Here is a 20736-nt window from a genome sequence, read left to right on the forward strand (position 1 = left end):
ATCTATCTATCTATCTATCTATCTATCTATCTATCTATCTATCTATCCCCATACATCCCATCTATCTATCTATCTATCTATCTATCTATCTATCTATCTATCTCACAGCAAAATGATTGACCAAGTATTACTATTTTATCCACTACGATTGGTTAATAACATAGTAAAAGCATCCTGATTGGTTAATTACTTAGGTTAATAATTCAATCACACAGTGTCTTAATCTGTGCTGCAAAGAGCCGCGGGAGACACATTACAGAGCCGCTTGCAGCTTCAATCTGAGTCGCGCTGCCCTAGACAATGGTTCCTAGGGTGCTTTATTTGAAGGGATGCCCTGGCTTTGTTACGTACTGTCCTGCTATCAAGTCAATAGAGGGGACGCTCTGTCCTGCATTTCAGTGATAATTGTGCTGTGAATCATGCCCTGTGCGGCCAATGGATTATTTCATGCCACGTGTAAAACCCCTGGACTGGGATACACTTTGTTCTATGCTGGTCATGCAGCTTGTCCTTTACTCCCTAGGTGGTCACCCTAAGAGCTCCCGGTGCATCGAGATGGCTGCTTGTGAACATGGATGGCTCACGATGCACACGGTGTGTAACCCACGCTCACACATTGTGGCACTCTGTCACCTTGTAGCGGTGCCTGGGTCACTTATAGAGAAGTCAAAGACCCTGCTATGGGCCTGGCTAACAGCACCCGGTCAGGGAGCAAAGGTTTGTGCGTTATGATCCAGCAGTCTTAGGTTTGATTCCCTGCTGATGTCTCCTCATCCTTACATGTGCTACTCTTCTCCCTAAAGACGCCCATCCACCGAAGCTCATCACTGTCAAACCCTAAAACTTCTTGAAGACACGTGCTTCCTTTTAAAACTTGATTTCCTCTTTCTCCTTCCAACCCTCCGGAACAAACACGACCTGGTTCAAATGGTCCATGGGCACGTACCTCCTCGTCGAGAATCTCCTGGCACTGGGAATAATTGGCGCGGGCTGCCCAGCTCCCATTCATGAGGCATTCTCTGTACCCGTTGTCTGGAAGAAAGAGACACAAACACAGGGAACAGTTAATAGCACAGGATGCAGGGCGCTGGGCACAAACCTTTTTAAAAAAGAGATTTGCAAGTTGCTAGGGCGAGCTTTGCAGGTTGCTATGGTGCCCGGCCAACTGGATCTTTTTTCTGGAATACTGACTCATTGACTTGATTATTATTATTTCAACATGGAAACCCAGTTGCCACTTAGGGTACGTCTACACTACGAGATTAATTCGAATTTAGATAATTCGAATTTGGGAAACAGATTGTATAAATTCGATTGTGCGCGGCCACACTAAGCACTTTAATTCGGTTTTTAACCACATTAATTCGGTGGTGTGCGGCCACACTACCCCTAATTCGAATTAACAAAATCGATTTTGGTGCTACTCCGCTCGTCGGGGTGGAGTACAGAAATCGATTTTAAGTGCCCTTTAATTCGAAGTAACTGGCTCCGTTGTGTGGACGGGTTAAGGATTAATTCGGATTAACGCAGCTAAATCCGAATTAAAGTTGTAGTGTAGACCAGGCCTTAGTAAATGCCATGTTTGTTCTTTCAAAAACTTTCTTTGCAAACAAGGATGAAAGCAGGAGCCAAGAAGGAAAGAAAGAAAAGCAAATCTAGAGCAAAGGGCCGGCGGTAATTTTCCCTTCGTACTGGCTGTTCGCCCGTACGATCATTCCCTGTCTGTTTTAACGCTATCTCGGTGATAATGTGGAGCTGGCACCTTATTTCCTGCAACGGCAACTGCCTTAGCATATCGGCAAATTTCATTTTCACGGGGATGACTCTAGGCACCACGAGCTGAGAAGACAGCTCCCGTGGCAAGCCCAAAGCAGTATCCTATTAGCGTTAGCACCAGAGGAATGACAGAGCGAGGGGGACATGGCAGGTCTATTATTAGCAAACAGGCCTTTGTGCCCTATCAGAGAAATTGGACTCAGAGATTACAAGGTCGGAAGGGACCTGTCATAGGCCCAGGCCCCGAGCTGTGCCTCGGTTTCCCCCTTGGCTATATAAACCAGTCTGAGTCAGACTTTACCTTCAATAACCCCTTGTTCACGGCAGACGTTAGTCACCGATAACCAACGAACTAGAATAAAGAAAGCTTCAGTTTTCTCCTCACCGGAGATGTCTTTTTCTTCTTGCCACCTCTCATCAGGACATTGCCAGCAGCTTCCCTTGCCCCCCAGACTCCGCTGCTTCATCACCAATCACACTGGGGCCCAGTCTCTTGTTTTGCTTTTCCCCCTGTTGGAGCGCTAACTGCTTGGGACAGGCCTGGAGCCTGGGTTTCAGAGCCCAGAATACCAGCCAGGCCGGTATGTCCAGGAGTGGCGTGGCTTGCCCCCACCTGCGTGACCCCGCCTCCGCTGGCATGACCTCGCGAGCCTGGTGCAGGTGAGGCCATGCTGCATGGAGGACTCTATTTCGAAGAGCGCACCGCGCTGCCCAGCATGATCTCAAACGCGTGTGCTCAAGGTCACGCCGGTGGAGGCGGAGCGGCGCGCTTTTGCCAATGGCGTCCTCCATGTGGGATACCAGACAAAACCTCACGTCGGGTTTTTGTCTCAGCCCCTTGGTGCTAGTGCTAACCCCAGTGCGGAGCCAGGAGGCGCTGGGCAGCAGGCAGTGGAGCGGGTAGAGCAGTAGGGGGTGATCTCCCCTCAGCGCTGGCCCCAATGCCCGAGTGCCGCAGCAGGGGGCACCCTCTCTTGAATGAAACACGAAGCTGATACCTTTCCCACGCCGGGGTGTGGTTAGCTTCCTCCTGCCGGCCACCCTCCACCTCCGTGGTGCCGGCTTTGCGGTGGGATGAAGACACAAATCCTTTGCCATTTGGTGTGAACGCACACAGAACACCTTGGTACCCTGTGGCACCCCCCGGCCCAGCAGTGCAGCACTTAGATAGCCCAGTGATGAGCATGGTATCAATGTGCCCATAGCTAAACCTGTCCTTTCATCCCCCTCTGGAGGCCTCTGGTCGCTAGATGTGATCACGCGCCATTTGTTTCTCATGCACACTTCACACACAGCATCAAATGGGAGGGCTAGATTAGTGATGAGAGCTCTGTGAATGTGATTTAGAGACCACACATTACAGTGCCAGCCGTGGAGAATTCACAGGGACACAGTCAGCCCTTGGATTGTTTGTTAAATAAAACAAACAAACCCCCCTCCCCTCGGGTTATTGATGGTGTAATGATTTCACAGCATCTTCCTGCACACCACCTCCCCTCGGATCAATTTATGCCCTCAAATGCCATAGAGCTGCGACAGGCAGCGCTGATCCCAAACCCCCCAAGCCCGAGGCTAATTTATCACACTCACCATTCGTGTTGCCCCTCTGGTCAATATATGGCCACTAGCAGGGCCAGCTCCAGCTTTTTTGCCGCCCCAAAGCGGCGGGGGGAAAAAAAAAAGAGAAAGCCCCGATCGGCGGCAGCTCAGCCGCGCCGCTTCATTCTTCGGCGGCAATTCGACGGCGGGTCCTTCACTCCAAGAGGGACTGAGGGACCTGCCGCTGAATTGCCGCCGAAGACTCTGGACGTGCCGCCCCTTCCCCTTGGCCGCCCCAAGCACCTGCTTCCTTTGCTGGTGCCTGGAGCCGGCCCTGGTGACTAGGGCTGTCAAATAATTCAAAAATATAATCGCCGTTCATCACGAGATTAAACAAAAAGAACCGTGCTTCATCGCAGTTTTCATTGCACTGTTTAACACTAATGGAACACTCATTTAAATGTATTCTAAGTATCTGTGGGTGTTTCTCTACATTTGCAACTACATTGAAAGTGAAAGTGCAACTTACAAATGTCGAAGCAGGAAGGGGCATACGAATGTTTAGCACATCTGGCACGGAAATACCTTGCAACGGCGGCGACAAAAGTGCCATGCGGATGCCCGTTCTCACGTTCAGGTGACAGTATAAATCAGAAGCGGGCAGCAGTATCTCCCGTAAAGGTAAACAAACTTGTTTGCCTTAGCGATTGGTTGAACAAGAAGTAGGACAAGTGTAGGCTCGAAAGTTTGATATCGTTTCGTTTTTGAGTGCAGTTATGTAGCCAAAAAAAAATCTACATTTGTAAGTTGCACTTTCACGAGAAAGAGATTGCACTACGGTACTTGTATGAGGTGAACTGAAAAATACTATTTCTTTGGTTTATCTTTTGACAGTGCAAACATTTGTAATCTAAAATAATAACATAAAGTGAACACTGTACACTTTGTATTCCGGGATGTAATTGAAATCAATATCTTTGAAAATGTCCAAAAGCATCCAAAAGCATTTATAATAAATGTAAATTGGGATCCTCTTATGGTTTAGCAGTGCGATTACAACTGCCATTAATCACGACTGTTTTTCAAAATCTAGTTAATTTGTTTTGCGTTAATCGCGTGCCTTTAACTGCAAGTAATTGACAGCCCTAACGGCAACATTTCTCCACAAAGGCCGCCAGTGCTAATGAACGATGGTGGAGTGGGTTTGTTCACTGCATAATTCAACACAGGAGTGGAAGTCAGTCCAGCAGAGGTCTAGGACTGTAATAACCAGATACCGTGGATCAGAGTTGTATTGGCAGAATTGCACGGGGATCCCAGGACTGGAATAGCAGGGAGTACTGCAAGTTGGGGGTGAGGCTCTTTGCTGTGTGTGTGTGTGTGTGTGTGTGTGTGTGAGAGAGAGATGCTGTACTGGTATAATTGTCAGAAGCCAGTGCAATGTTACTGTGTGTTTCACAGCCCACTGGGTTAATAGTTAATGCGACATTTTGCAAGACTGGGACCAGTCCACACCTAAAACAGCCTCTCAGCTCCTAAAGCCCTGTGGTTAGATGTCCTGATTTTATAGGGACAGTCCCGATATTTGGAGCTTTTTCTTATATATGCACCTATTACCCCCCACCCCGTCCCGATTTTTCACACTTGCTGTCTGGTCACCCAACCTGTGCTCCACGAGGAATCCAAACTGGATGCAAAATCTAGAGAGAACCCATGAAACTGGATTGGACTTAGGACATGGCCAACACTGAAGTAGATTGGCGCGAGGTACAGAGAATTCTTTCCTATGTGCCTGGCTAGTGTGTCTTGCTTACATGCTCAGGGTCACACTGATCACCAGAGGGGGGTCGGTAAAAAATGTCCCAGCGGGCACAGATTGGCACCTAATCAATTCCCTGCCAATGCAGGGGGCCTCGGGCCTGGGTGGAACCTTGGTCTCTGCCTGTGGCATACAGCCGTTTAGTCTCATGAGGACTTCAATGCTTGAGTCTAATCGAAGTCATTGTGCTCAATACGGGGTAACCGGTGAAATGTACCGACCTGTGCTATGCAGGTCAGACTAGGAGAGGTAAAGGTTTGTGGGACGCTTGGAAGGTGTCTGTACCATATTGTGAATTCTAAAAGTCCCACAAAACAGCTAAACAAACAAAAAGTGGGGCTGGGTGGGTCAGGGGGTTTCAAACAACACTGCAAATTTGGAGCCACCTTGAGCTTCCTGGTGGCTCCAGTACACGGCAGAAGATGGCTACTCAGAGCCTAGTGGTAAGAGTGGCCTAGGGACTCAGCCTGTCCCGCTTTCAACGCCCAGGTCCCCCGACACTGAGCTGTAGGAGAATCTTCATTTGCTAGTAGCAGCTTTGGGCCTAGGACACACAGTTGAGTAGCTCTGATTCTACCTGGTAGATTGCAGTGGTGTGAGTGTGTGTGCACGCACACACACACACACACACACACACACAGCCAATTCACGGGCCCATAAAAGGATTCAAGGCAAAGTGACTTGCCCAAAATCACACAGAGGGGAGTGGCACTTAGGTCTCCGGATGCCCACTAACTGAACCAGGTCAATAGCTGTGTGTGCAAAGCGCTGGCAGATGGGCACATTACTTCCGAGAGTGCCAGGTGCCAGGATGTGGCGAAGGACAAAGCGGCGGAGGAGCTATTGTGTGGGAAGGCCGCTGAGCGGGAGAGAGCGGAAGCGAGTACGTGAATGTAAGCACCAGCTGTCAGATTCCTCATCACGCTGATTGCACCCCCTGAGGAGCTAGAAGATGCCTGGGCCACGGGTCCTGCTATCGGCTTCAACAAGGCAAGACAAAGGGCTGCTCACACTGGAAGCTCTTTAGGGCAGGAGCTGTCTTTTTGTTCTGTTTGTACAGCGCCTAGCACAATGGGATCGTGATCCATGATGAGAGCTGCTAGCCACTACTGCTAATAATAAACATCCAACACACAATGCCGAGGTTAGGGCAGTATTGCTGTGGCGAGAAAGGAATTGGGGGGGAAGCTTCCGTTTGAATAAAACCACAGTGATTCCCTGTGAAGGAAGGATGGGCCAGGGGTTAAGGGGATAGCTTATGACTTGGGAGTCCTGGGCTCCGTCCCCTCCTCTGCCACCGACATCTTGTGTCACCTTGGGCAAGTCACGTAGGATAAATCTACACAGCTCACGGCAGCAAGCCTCCTAGGCTGGGCTGGCAGACCGGGCCTGGTGGGGGTTGTGCCAGTGTTGTAAAAATGGCCATGTAGCTGCTGAATCCAGGTTCTGAAGCCCACCCCCTCTCCAGGCTTCAGCACCCAAGCTGCAGGATAGCTCAGTGGTTTGAGCATTGGCCTGCTACACCCAGGGTTGTGAGTCTAATCCTTCAGGAGGCCATTTAGCAATCTGGGGCAAAAATCTGTCTGGGGATTGGCCCTGCTTTGAGCAGGGGGTTGGATTAGATGACCTACTGAGGTCCCTTCCAACCCTGATATTCTATGTTTACACAGCTATTTTCAGTGCAAGCCCAAGTCTGTCTATCTGGGCTGGGAGGCTTGCTGCTGCAGACTGTGTGGACAGGCCCTTAGCCCCACTGCAAGGCCTAACTGATTTAGGAGCGCTCTCTAACCGCTCACATTTAGAGCTGGTGAAGAAATGGACTCTTCCCCCCGCCCTCCATGGAAAATGTGGCCTTTTCCTCCAAAAATCAAAGATAAGAAAATGTTCCACGGGCTGAAACACTTCAATTTTTCAATTTGCGATGAGATTTGGGGATTTTCTGTGGAAAGCACTTCCTTGTGGTGAAAGGGCGTCAGTTAGCCAAACACCTGACTCTCCATCGAAAAATAGTTTAGCCAGAATATTTCCCACAAGTCCTAGTCACATTCTACGGGCCTGACCTGGCAGCCCTGGCCCAAGGCAAGGAGTGCTAGCGAGGTCAGATCTGCTCTAGGAATTATTTTGGGGCAGTTCCTTGGCTTGTGTTATACAGGAGGTCAGACTGGTTGATCGGACTGGTCCGTTTTTGCCTTAGAATCTACGTCCATGGGATCATATGATTCAGGAGGGGCGACTCGTGTTTGCTGGATCGGGGTCTAACACAGGCTGACGTACAATGTGCTAGCCAGACTCACAGCAGACAGGAGATCACTTTTTGAATACGCGCGTCTCACTTGGCTGCCTTCTTTTTCAAAGGCATCACAGAAGAGGCGGCGGCGCTGGGAGATCCCGTGGCCTCCTCACCTGAGCAGAAGTTGCAAACCTCATGGAAGATTCCCATCCCTGCTCCGCAGACCCAAGAGGCTCAACGTGTGGAAGAAATTTCCAAACGCCGGGTATGTGGAAGGCTGGTCAAGGCTCCAGCCCCAGACTTGGGTAGACCCAGGTTCCCAACTTCAGCCTGCCATTGTTAACTACGAATCTCAATACCTTTGAAGCCTCTCTTTTCCATCTGTAAAATGGGTATAAGAGCACTGCCCGACCTCACGGGGGAGTTGTGAGGATGAAGACTGTATGCGGCTCTGATGCTAAGATAATGGGGACCTCCGATAAATAGATAGCTCTGAAATTACCAAGACTTAGCCTCACCTAGTATAAATTGTAAGGAAATGGGAACCCAAAGGACATGAACGCGATAGGAAAATGTGACCAGCATCCCTTACATCTTTGTCCGTGAGCCCACCTCTCCTCCTAATAAACTGAAGACGCTGGCTAGCGGCGCCGGCTTGCAAAGCCACCAGTGAGGCAATGTAATATGCTTTACCAAACAATGAAGACATCAAAGCGGAGCCAGGCAGGAGGAAAATAAACCTGGCTCAATTTCACTGAGCAAAGCTACCTTCCCAACAATGAAGTCACCCCAGAGATCAAACAAACAAATCTACGCGGCCTTGCAAAGAAGCATGGCCGGAAAGTCCCCATGACAACTAGCTAACATCACAAAGGTGGCTTCATCATTAAATCATTAAATATAACGCCATGCGGACAATCACGATAATCAGCAGCTTAAGAACAGTAACGAAATATAAACCCATTATCCTGTTCCCTGGGAGAGCCGGGGATAATTCATGTTTCGGATGGATTTTTTTTTTTGGTTGATAATTATCACCACTTTTGAGGGGGAAAAAGATACCCTTCTCTGTGCCTGAGCCATTAACCAGACTTGAGGTTTCCCCCACCCCCCTCTCTCCCAATCTCTGGCTCTCAGCAAAACGTCATCAGCCATTTTCGTTAAAATGCCATGAACAAGAATAAGCAGAAAACAATTCCCTTCAGGGCCCTTATGTCCGAGGGAGCTTGGAAATTTGCACTTTCCTTTTCTTGGTGGAAGGACGTGACCATTCCTAAAAACAGGGGGACAGACCCGCTTTCTACCCACATATTTACTCCTGAGGCTGATCTGGGCACTTTAGATAATAACCTACTATTCTTTCTCCCAAGCACATTGATATGGGCCGACAGTGCTTATTTCCCTCCACCATGATATCTGAACACCACACAATCTTTAACCCCTCATGACCCCGCTGTGAAGTAGGACAGTGCTCCTGTCTCCATTTTACACAAGGGGACCCGAGGCACAGAGAGACTAAGTGACTTGCCCAAGGTCACAAGAGCAGTCTGTAGTAGAGCAGGGACTCAGTGTTCTAACCCCAGAACCATCCTTCCTCTCTCCAAGTGAGCTGTAGTGCATCAGAGTGTCAGCCTCCCAAAGGAGGGTAGCAGCATTAACCCCATTTTACAGATGGGGAAACTGAGTCCTTCCTCCGAACCTGTCCCCTTTCTGGGGAGCCACTCCTGCAGAAGCACCTGAGAGTGAATGGCACCCCAGAAAGGGGATGGGTTAGGAGGAAGGACTCAGTTTCCCCATCTGTAAAATGGGGATAATGCTGCTACACTCCTTTGTCAAGTGCTTTGAGATCAATGGATGGAAAGGGCTATATAGCAGTTCATCCCATGCAACAGAAGTTGCCCTGTTGGCTAGGACTATTGGAAGCATTGCCACTGCCATGCCATCCTGCCCCCAAAAGCCATTCCGGTGGGCTGTAATATTTTGGTCTCATTTTGGTTGTTGGGTTTAGTGTGCCAGTGCTGGGTGGTGCTGGTGGCCTGTGCTTTGCAGGAGATCAGACTAGATGATCTGGTGGTCCCTTCTGGCCTTAAACTCTCTGACTCTAAGCCTCTTGCCCAGTGCCCAGCAATGGCTAGCACTGGCCAAGTGCCAGAACGTGGAGGCCCATTGTTTACCCAAAGGGGATGAATGGGCTAGCGAAAGTAGAACTGGGTGCTTCTGTTCTCCCGGTCTCCTCACCCAAGGACAAGGGAACAGTCAATGTAATTGAAAGGTGGCAAATTCAAAACAGGTCGAAGGAAATATGTTTCCACATCAGAAGATTAGCCTGTGGAACTCACTGCCACAGGATGCTGCTGAGGCCAAAATCTTAGTACAATCCAAAAAGGATTGGGCGTTTACATGGTAACAAAGCTCCCCAGAATGACCATATTTAATGCTAACAATAATTGGGAAGGGATATTAAACCTCATGTTCCAAGGTTTAAGCCAATCACTGACTATTAGATACCAGGATGAAACCTAATGTGGGGGGCACACCTACCCACTGCAGGCTTTCTTGCACCTTCCCCTGAAGCATCTGCCAGAGACAGGGTACTGGACTAGGCAGGCCTTGGGTCTGAGACAGTCTGGCAACGTTCCCATGTGGTACCAAACACGGGGTGACTGGGTTCTCTCCTCACCCCTACAGCACCCATCAGATGGCCTGAAACATCTGACTGAACTACTGTCACTGGGCTCAGCCCAGGGTGAGGCCCCACTGTTCATGTGCTGGGCAAGTGCCCATGTCAACTGCAAATGAAGCAGAAGCTCTTTGGGAACCATGAATGGGGTTTTCCTTTTGCCCCATTGCCCTGTCATAGCCCTGTGTGTGCAACCGATGCCAAACTCATCTCTGGGGGTCAGTGACCCTGGTGCTGCCGCCCCCTTCCTATTCCCTCCCCCGCCCCGTCAGACCCACGTGCCTTACTTGTGGTGTTGTATCGGACTCCGAACAAGTATTCGGGGCAAGGGTGGGCCACCAGCTGCCCCACAGCACTCCGGGGCCAGCATGTACCGATCAGGTCTATTGAGGCATTGCACTGGAGACCTGGGAGAGACAGGGGAGAGGGTTAACAGAGATCCCAAAGTTAACTGCATGGAGTTCCCACCCGCAGCCCCCCTTGGGCGACAGAGCAAAGGGACTGAACCCTGCAGAGCTGGGGGGATGGTGGGCTAGGGGATTTATTGCTGGCTGCTCGCTGCATCCCATTCCCAGCTGCTTGCTGCATCCCATTATCCCCTAACACACTGGAAGCTTTCTTGCTCTGAAGCAGTCATTGCTGGCCACTGTCAGAGCCTGTTTCTTCGCTAAATAAAAAAGGGGTCTCTCTTACGATATAGCTAACTTGAAATAGCCACAGGGTTGCAAGCTCTTAGTGGAGACGAGGCACGGGGAAGTGTTACCTTGCTGTAGCTGGCTGTGGTTAAACCCTACACCACTGGCTCCTAAACTGCACCGGTTCATGTACCACCTTCTTAAAAACTTGTTGTGAAGCAAACGGATGGAACATCAAGCTCGTGTACCACCAGTGGTACATGTACCGCAGTGTGGAAGCACCTGCCTTAAACCCTCCCCCTCCATCCTTTATCTCAATCAGCAACTACCCCTACATCACGGTTTCCACTCGGGTTTTACAGCAAGAAAGCTAACGTGCAAGAGCTTATCTCATTGTAGAAACACACCTCTTTCTCTAGTGAAGGCAAACCCAGGAACTGGACTAGCTTGAACATAGGTGTGACTGGGGAAATGCTTGCCCTATCCTGGGTCGAAGTCTGTCTGGGGATACCTGCGTTTCAGACTCCGATGCAAAGTGGATTATAGTAAGTGGGCCTGGGTGGACTTGGAATCGGAGAGAGGCAGCAGAGACTTTCAGTCTCAGTTGGGTGGTTCAGCTCCATCCCTGGTGAGAAGGAACCAAAAGTTGTGACAATAAATGAGAGCTTCCTGCTGTCTTATGTATAATGAGTTGTTTGGTTATGTTTAGAGCTGGTTGGAAAATGGTGTGTGTGTGTGTGTGTGTGCACGAATACCAAAATATTTCCATTAGGAAATTCTGCTGCAATTGCCTCATGGGAGTTGTAGTTCACTTGCCTCATGCTCCCATTCCCCTCTATAAGGCAGGCTCCTTGGTCAGACTACATTTCCCATGATGCAACATGGTGTCCCCTCATGGTGAGAAGAGGCAGTTGTATCTTGGGAGTCCCTGGATATGGTGCATCATGGGAGATGTAGTCCGACCATGGAACCTGGCTCATGAAGGAGAATGAGGACATGAGGCAGCTGAACTACAGCTCCCATGAGGCACCACGACACCTTATCTAAATACAGCTATGTTGGGTTTCTGACAAAAAAAAACTCACAACATTTTCAAAGAAGGCAGACACTTTTCATGACAAATCTTGTTTAGCTGAAAAGCCAATTTTCTGTTAAAAAACAGTTTTGATGAACATTTTTCAACCAGCCCTAGTTGCAGCACCTGTTATAAAACCCACTCTGGAAACGTGGCCCATCTGTTGGCCAAGGAAGGACTGAATGGGCCAAGGACCTTGACGGGGGTCTTTCGAGTAGAGCGCTGAGCCCTGGTGGAAGGACATGCACTCACTGTGGTCTTCAGCCTCCATGTCTATAGAACCGGCAAAAAATTCATGTATACACTGAGAGAATAACAAGGTATCAGGGGGTTTCCTGTGGCACAGAGAGCCCAGGTGTCACCATGTTCGCAGGGTGAAACCTCCCCTTTCCTTCCCTCCTTCCCCCCAGGTTGTAATAATACTTTATTCCAGCTAATTTAGAATTCAAGTTTAAGTGGGGCAAGTTGGCAGCTGCATGGTTAACAGGGTATAGCACAGAGTTTTATTAACTCATTTGATGCCAGTAGTTGTTTCACAACCCAGTCCACCAGCTGAGAGCATGTACTGAGAAAAAGCAACAGCTCTTCCTTCTGTGGGACCGTAGCAGGGTGGACACCTGCTCCTTCCTGGAAGGGCCTGAGATAGCCCAGGGAGCAGGCAGCCTGAAGGCTGAGCTGATTGGGGGAAGTGGCTGCAGCGGGGGCCATGCCCCAATCAGACTTAGCAGGCCCTATAAAGGCAGGGAGCCAGGCGCTCAGGCCAGAGTCTCTCTCTGCCTTCAGCGAGAGAAGGGCCTGGCTGCCGGGAGCTAGACAGAGTACCTGAGTGGTGCAGGGCTGGGGAAAGGCTGAGGCGCTGGGGAGCTCCAGCCTGGAAAGCCCCAGGCTGCGGCCTAGGAGAAGGCTAAGGGATACTGGGGGTTGCAGAGGGTAGGCCAAGGCAGCAGGTCCAAACCAACCTTGCCGATGATGAGTGGCCTATACTGCGGTCTGCCCCAGGGAGCGGGGGCTAGTTGGTGACTGGCAGTGGCCTAGTACTGAGGCGTGGTGGGGGTTCCCCAGGGAGGGGAAACCCAGATCTGTGGGGTACTGCCAGGGGGCAGCATCCCAGTAATAGGGGCACCGGGTCCTGGGAGGGACACGGGGGCTAGAAGAGGACAGGCGGATCACTGGCCTGTAGAGGGCGCTCCAGATGCTGGACGAGTTGATTCCCCGAAGCAACCAGTAGGGGGCACCGCAGGGGTGAGTCCGCACCCTTACAGGGACCCGCCCCTCTTCCCCATTACTTCTTTGCAGTCTCCCCTCCCCTCCAGGGGTTCCTATTCAGTGTTCAGGCACTGGGTCCTCTGGAAGAACCCAGAGGGAGTTTGTGCTTCATGCTGCCTTTGGGGCAGCGAAAGAGGCCTGATTTGGCTCGCAATGTTTTGGGCACATGTTGTCCATTCGTGGCACCCGGGATAAAGCATGTCGCTGTCGGGGCTGAAAATAATTCTGCTCCCGTAGTGCTATGTGCGTAACACTTTCTGCGTGAAAAGATTTTCGGTGCCTTGCAGGCGGAATAATCCAACATCAAATTTTAATGGTGGCTTTAACTCTGACCTCTTTTTCTTGGTGTGGGTTTAGCACTCTGTAAACTGTGGTACTGTACAGGAAATCAGCTCTATCCGGGCCATGGCTAATACGGCTAATGAAAGCACAGTGTGTTAATTTAGGCTTTATTGAGGCCAGATTGCAGAGTTATTTATATATATTTTTAACATAGTACAGGATGTTCTGCAGCAAAATATGTCTTTGTTACATCTGAGGATTAGATACAAAACCGATTTCTCTGTGTCATGTCAACATAATTCAATAATTAACATTCTGCAGTTTGAAGAGGGGTGTGCAATAGACCTTGAAAGGTGTTTGTCTGGTTTAGTGCAAAGCACTTATAGTTATTGAAGATGCGGCAGCACTTTCTGGGCTGAAATGAGCGGTTTCATTCTTTTCTAACTGGCTTTCGGTAACTCCGCATCTCAAATACGGTGAGCTTGAATCTGAGCTCAGTTACATCAATTCTACATAGGACTTGAATGGAGTTACTCCATACTTCTGCTGATATGAGAGCAGAATAGACCCAAGTGTATCTTGGTAGCTGCAGTGCATTGTGGGGGAGCTCTGGTTCCAACTGGACATTCTAATGTTCATGTTCATGTGTCTGCATTTCTCCTACATGGCATGTGAATAAAGTTGGCCAAAAACAATTGGCCAAAAATTGGATTTTTGATAAAATGCAAATATTTGTGGGGGGGAAAAAAATCTGTTTTCACTGAAAAACTAAAAATGGACTGTTTGATGAGTTTTTGATGGAAATCCAAAGTCCTTTAAAAAATTTGCTGGAAAAATGTTTTCCTCAAAAAAATTATTGCAGGAAAAATATCATTTCCCAAGAATTCTACATCTGAATTGTAAAAGCATTTGGAGTTTTGGAAACAATTCCATATTTTTTAGTGGTAAGGTGTTTTTAATTCTAACTCAGTTTTTACTAATGTTTATGTTGCTGTCGCAACCTTAAGTTGCCCATTCCTTGGGAAAAAATCATGGTGGTCATTCTGACTTGCTGTGTGATCTTGGGCAGATCCCATTTAATCACACGTGCCTCAGTTTCCCCATTTGTAAAATGGGGCTTATCACTTGCCCACATCACAAGTGAGCTGGGAGGCGTGAGGTTTGCATAGTGATGCAGCACTGAAAAATGAGAAGTCATTGGCCACTGAATGAAGCAGAATATTCATAAAGGGTAAACCGAATGAACTGAATAACTAAAGGTTTACATAGCTTGACATTGACTCCAAGCATAATAATGGAATGGCTGATTCCATTAATCAATGTGCTATCAATAAAGAGTGAAAGGAGGATGGAAATATAATTAATACCAGCCAACATAGTTTTCATGGAATTTAGATCTTGTCAGACAGACGTGCTATTGTTCTGTGAGACCGTTCCAAGCGTGGTTGATAAAGGCAGCTGTCTTGATATAATATACTTACATTTCCAGAAGGCATTTGACATCCTACCTCATGACTTTCTGATGAAAGAATTAGCACTATACAAAACGAATGTGGGCCCAAAAGAAATGAATTAACAACTGACAGATCTCAACGGAGAATTATCAACTAGCAGGAGTTCCGGCGGGCTCTGCCAGACTGGTACACGCACCCTGGAGGTTGCGGTTTCTACTGGGGAGAGGAGACTGTGTAAACCACCCCTCCCTTTTCTACCATTTAACATCTCCCCATATTTATATGCCCCCCTGGGTTATACCTGAACACCTTTGACTCTTCATTGTATTTAAGCATCCCAACGCCTCTGTGAGGGAGGGCACTTTACAGATGGGGAAATCGAGGCAGAGAGACAAAGGGACTTACCCAAGGTCACATAGGGAATCTGTGGCACAGCAGGGACTTCACCCAGAGGCTGCTAAGCCCAAGGGAAGTGACCTACCCACTGGCCCATCCTTCCTTTCAGGGTCCTCTAACGCAACCACCGCTATTCAGGATGAAATAGGCCCCTGCTTCGTCTCCCGCCCTGCCCCGGGACCAACGTGCAATTGGCATTTGTCCGGTGTTTCAGATCCCAGTTCTGCCAAGCAGTCAGCTCCCCAACCTTGATCCTGCGACAGAGTGTTCAGCCGGGTCCCGTGTCTCCGCAGATTAAAGATTTATGGCGTCAGGCAATAAACAAACCCCATAAATCAATCCCGCTGGCAGAGCTGCCGCTCTGGCCCCATCAGCGTGGCTGGTGCACAGAGAGCTGAGAGCAGCTGCCTTTCCAGGACTGCAACGGCCAGGTGGGGATGGGACGTCTCAGCAGCTGGCGTGAAGTGGAGCAGCTAAGGCAGTGCTGTGGCCAGTGGCAGATCAGTTAATGTCCAAGCTCAGACTGTGGTGGGGACAGACGGGTCGGGGGGAGTTGGAAGGAACTATGGAGCCCTTTGCCTCTAGGTCACCATCCTGAGCAGCCCTGGGGCAGCTCTAAGTTCTGCAACAGCGTCTCAGCAGCTCACCCAGTGGCCGCCTACTGCATTGTGAGAGAGGGAGAAGGGCCACTGTGGCTGCTCCATTGGCTACTTCCCAGCCAGGTTGCAGGAGTCCTGTGAAAGCAGGGAAGGAGCACTGAACCTGGGGTGTGTGGGGGCTAACACAGGATGGCTCCTCTCCTCCAAACAGACCCCCCCCCCCCGGGCAGCCCAGGAGCAGGGAAAGGAGGAGAAGATGGACCCCAACAGCCGGTTGTGGCCCCTGACTCGCTGCCCTAGCTCGAGGGGTTGTTTTAACTTCCACCCGCTGGCAGCAGTCCCATAGGGACCACGCACCATCTGGGGATAGCCGGAGTCCAGGACGCGGCAGCCACTCCCCCTCCCCAGCCCGGCCTGTGCCAGGGGCTGCGGGGATGGGGGCGAACCGGCTATGTCGGCTGTATGCCCACAGGGCCCTCCTCCGGCAGGGGACTTGCAGGTGATGTCTGCCTCCTTTGTGTTGCCCGAGGGGCTCCAGGGGATCTGCCCAAAGTAGGGATTGTGGCCCCTCGACCCTGCTTCAGTGATACGCTGGCGCCCTGGCTGGAAGGGCCGGATATCCCTGGGGCAGGGTACGCCTGGGATGCTTGACCTGCTCGGGCAGTGCCCGCTCTCTGCCAAGATGGCGTCACCTACAGGGACATCGGTCTGGCACCCTTCACGTGCACTACGCTCAGCATTGTGTGTGTGTGTGTGTGTGTGTGTGTGTGTGTGTGTGTGTGACGTACAACATGAGCCTGCTCAGCAGTCTTGGGGGGGAGGGGAAAGGCAGCAGGGCCGTGGGAAGAAAGAATCTGTCCAGGCCCTAAATGTGGGCTGGGCCCTCCCTGTCCTCGGCTCCTGTAAGTGTAACAGGCGTGACCGGGAGGCTGGATCCTGACTGACGGCACCTAAGCCCAGATCCTGGGAGTTAGGGGCCTGTGAGCAGCTGGGCCTTACCCCCTCCTGAGGAGGTGGCTGAGGGCTGGTCACCAGGCAACCCCGCTGAATGCAAACAGGACCCTGAAGCAGGGGATGTGGGGAGGGTGCTGACATCAGGGGACTGGAGGGCCCAGACCCACTCCCAGTCAGCCAGAGCGGGATGGAATATGAATCTAATTCACAGCCCAGAAGCTCGCCTGGAGCCACCCAGAGGCCGTTTATCACTCAGGGCAGCAATGGTTAATGCTGCAATGCTGCCTTTGATCCCCAGTCCCGGTCTCCTGCTTTGGGGTGGGAATGGGGCTGGGAGGCAGGGAGGGATGGAGATGGCTTTGTGCAGCTCACCCTCTCGTGGCTGCTGGTAGGCTCCTAAACACCTCTGGGGGTGTGGGCTTTCGTTCTCTGTCTGCTCACGGGTTCATGGGGCTGGGATTCCGGAGCTGAAGAACTGGGGGTCAGTTGTGCACGGGCGTGAGGTACATGAGCTTTCTGCGGCACACACGTTTGGGACACGTGCTTCACGTCTTTCTGTTGTAACCCTGATAACCGACGTGGGAGGGTCCCTGGTGGAGCTTGAAGGGGGGTGTTCCAGGCGACCCTCTACGGCCAAAGAAATGGGGCTGGGCAAGCCGGGGTGAGTCCTGGGCTGAAGAACCAAAAAAATAACCCCCCCCAACTCTATTTACAGCACTGGGCAGCAGCAGCAAGACATAGGGAAAAGGATAAACTGGGAAAACCCAGCCCTGGATGCCAACGTGGGAGAGAGGCAAGTTTCCCCAAGCCTCTTCCATATTTTCTTTCGGAAACACTGAAATGCTCTCTCTGCGGGAACGCTTCCACCCTTTCTCAAATGAACTATTGTGGAAATTCAATACTGGGACCAAATTTGAGTTTGGGGTGGGTGGGGGTTCGCCCTGATTTGGGAGGAAAGTTCTTCTGGAAACTTAACGTTTTTTCACGGCACCAAAAGTCCACATCCTGGTCAGTTCTAGTCCTGACTGCTGGGATCCTGCACCCGTAGCAGGCGTGTGGCGATGGAGCTGGGTCTGGGGAATGGGTTAAACAGAGCAGTGACGAAAGGGATAGGGTGCATTTGGACTGAATAATAGTCTCATGGCTCTTTTTACAAGTAGCATTGATACCCAATGTTCAGGAGAGATTGCATAAATTCCCCCAGTGGTTTTGCCTGGATACATACGTGACTTGTGTTGTGGAGAGTTTCTGTTACTCACACTGGTGTAGAGCGATACAGCTTTCTCGGGGCATGTTCCAAGGCTATAAACAGTGCGTTACAGTACTGCGCTGATGGGGCTAGAATTTACCATTTCTCCTCCCCTCTCCATTGTGCTGAACGGAGGAAGGAAGATCACCTGCCACGCATTTGAGGAATCTTTTTGGAGGGATGGCTGTATCTCAGAAACTCCTGAGTGAAATGACCCCAAATTTGGACCTCTAACCCAAGCGAGTGTCCCCACGAGGCACACCAGATTTCAAGGAAATCAGATTAATGGTGCAGATTTTACAGTCTAAACCTTAACTAGAGCAGAGCTGGTGGTCTGCCATAATAAAAGAAATGGGTGTTGCTAGGTGAGGTTCTGTCCCATTTGTCCCTCATTACTAGCCATCACTGGCTACCAGAGTTTAGAGTACCGCTTAGCCTGGAAATGATATTGATCAGATACTAAATGCATTCATGTTTTCTTTTCCAGCCCATCCATATTTTAGAGGGAATTATTTCGCAAGCTGCTTTCTGCAAACATCTGCTCTGGCCTCGGCAGAATTGTTTATAACCGCGACATTGTTTATGTTCTTCGCAGCGTGACGACAATACGAGTCCGAGGGGTCTCTGCACACGTGTGCGTGCACTGGTGAGTTACACTGGTGCACACCGTCTGTGCTCGGGTGTAGAATGCCTTCCTCTGCGTTTAGCGTACGTCGCTTTGAAAGCAGTACAAACTCGATTGGAAAAAAGCACTGTTATCACTGAATAAGGGTATCCACACAAGGAGTTATACAGGCATAACCACAGCAGGATAATGAGATTGTCATAGGTATGCTGGTAAATCTCTCCATGTTGACAAGCCCTATAAATTCATTTAAACCTGTTCCTAGCCGACTTAAGATAAACCAAAAAGAAGTCGGATTTGAACCGAAGTAAGAGCGTCCACACTGCCTTTGGCAGCGCAGTTTACAGTCGCCCCCGGTGCACGTCCGAGCCCCGAGATGGAGAGCTTGGTCCTGTCTCTGTTATGGATGAGAGGTCCAAAACCAGATATAATTCTCCCCCAATCTGAGTTGCGGGCTGGCAAGGAGCTCAGGGAAATGTGGGCTTGCCATCAAGAGATAAGATTCCTGATCAACTCCCGGTGGAGGCAGTGGTAACGCCAGCACTTGAGTTATTACAAAATGGACTGGAGAAAGACCCTCCAGAATATGGATATGAGTCGACAGTGTGCCCTTTTTTCAGAGTAGCAGCCGTGTTAGTCTGTATCCGCAAAAAGAACAAGAGTACTTGTGGCACCTTAGAGACTAACAAATTTATTAGAGCATAAGTGTGCCCTTGTTGCCAAGAAGGCCAATGGCATTTTGGGCTGCATTAGTAGGAGCATTGCCAGCAGATCGAGGGACGTGATCATTCCCCTCTATTTGGCATTGGTGAGGCCTCATCTGGAGTACTGTGTCCAGTTTTGGGCCCCCCACTACAGAAAGGTTGTGGACAAATTGGAAAGAGTCCGGAGGAGGGCAACGAAAATGATTAGGGGGCTGGGGCACATGACTTATGAGGAGAGGCTGAGGGAACTGGGCTTATTTAGTCTGCAGAAGAGAAGAGTGAGGGAGGATTTGATAGCAGCCGTCAACTACCTGAAGGGGGGTTCCAAAGAGGATGGATCTAGACTGTTCTCAGTGGTACCAGATGACAGAACAAGGAGCAATGGTCTCAAGATGGAGTGGGGGAGGTCTAAGTTGGATGCACTGAAGCCCAGGAATGGGTTCCCTAGGGAGGTGGTGGAATCTCCATCCTTAAAGGTTTTTAAGGCCCGGCTTGACAAAGTCCTGGCTGGGATGATTTAGTTGGGGCTGGTCCTGCTTTGAGCAGGGGGTTGGACTAGATGACCTCCTGAGGTCTCTTCCAACCATAATCTTCTTTGATTCCTCCCACTCCTCTGCAGTAATCAGCACGTGCACCAAATTGTGACACTGAAGATGCCAAACCCCATATGTTGTTATCGGTCATGAAACTACCCCGATTCAGTTGCAGTGTTGACTCCGTGACCTGCTGAGACACGGAATCCCACAGGCTGGTTACATGCTGCGTGAGGAAGTATTTTATTTCATTTGCTCTAAAATTGTTTGCTTTTTCTCAGAGTCACCCTTGGTATCATGTTATGGGACGGGGGGAAGAAAGAGAAGCCCCTCAGTTTCCCTTTATTTTGGTCCCAGTCTCCCGGCACCTGCTTCTCAAGCCCCGGGTCTTTGGATACGCTTGGCTTATCACCATATCCAGACCCGAAGGCGGCCTCTCAGTTGTTCTGTTTCCTTTTCGGTCATCCCATGTCCCAGCTCACCCGCAAAGCAGTCCTTGGAAGGTAGCGACCCACAACAGCTGTCTGGAAAGCCGCACAGCCTGCTCCTGAGAGATGCTAATTCGCCCCTGTTCACCTGTTTCGCATCCTACTCCAGGAGATACTTCCCCCAGTGCCCCTCCGTTCGAGTCCGTTTATAGAGTCGCATAATTCATGGACTAGCCTAAAATTTAGAAGACCTGGGTTCTAATCCCTGCTCCAGCTAACTTCCGTGTAACCTTGGGCATGACACTTAGCCTCTCTGGGCCTCGATCCCCCATCTGTACAACGGGGAGAACTGCCCTGCCCTGCCTCCGAGGGGGCTTGTAGCAAGTTGTTCCCTTATAGGGAAAAAGCTATACCAGTACAAGCACTTTATTCCAGTATAACTGTGTCCACCTTAGGGGGTTGTACAGCATTAAATATACCAGTCTAGTTAAA

General features: G+C 50.1%; 1 protein-coding gene across 1 annotated transcript in view; it reads right to left on the bottom strand.

The window, feature by feature from the left end:
* The window catches only part of CRHR1 (corticotropin releasing hormone receptor 1), a 99723-nt gene that overhangs the window by 32166 nt on the left and 46821 nt on the right, over positions 1 to 20736 (bottom strand). The window contains exons 3-4 of the mRNA XM_026654758.2: positions 10332 to 10451; positions 947 to 1032 (exon numbers count right to left, since the gene is read on the bottom strand). Coding sequence (XP_026510543.1) covers positions 947 to 1032; positions 10332 to 10451 — 206 coding nt within the window. The remainder of the gene's footprint in view (positions 1 to 946; positions 1033 to 10331; positions 10452 to 20736) is intronic.

Source organism: Terrapene carolina, unplaced genomic scaffold (genome assembly GCF_002925995.2).
Source record: "Terrapene carolina triunguis isolate 2854851 unplaced genomic scaffold, T_m_triunguis-2.0 Scaffold193, whole genome shotgun sequence".
Lineage (NCBI taxonomy): Eukaryota > Metazoa > Chordata > Testudines > Emydidae > Terrapene > Terrapene triunguis.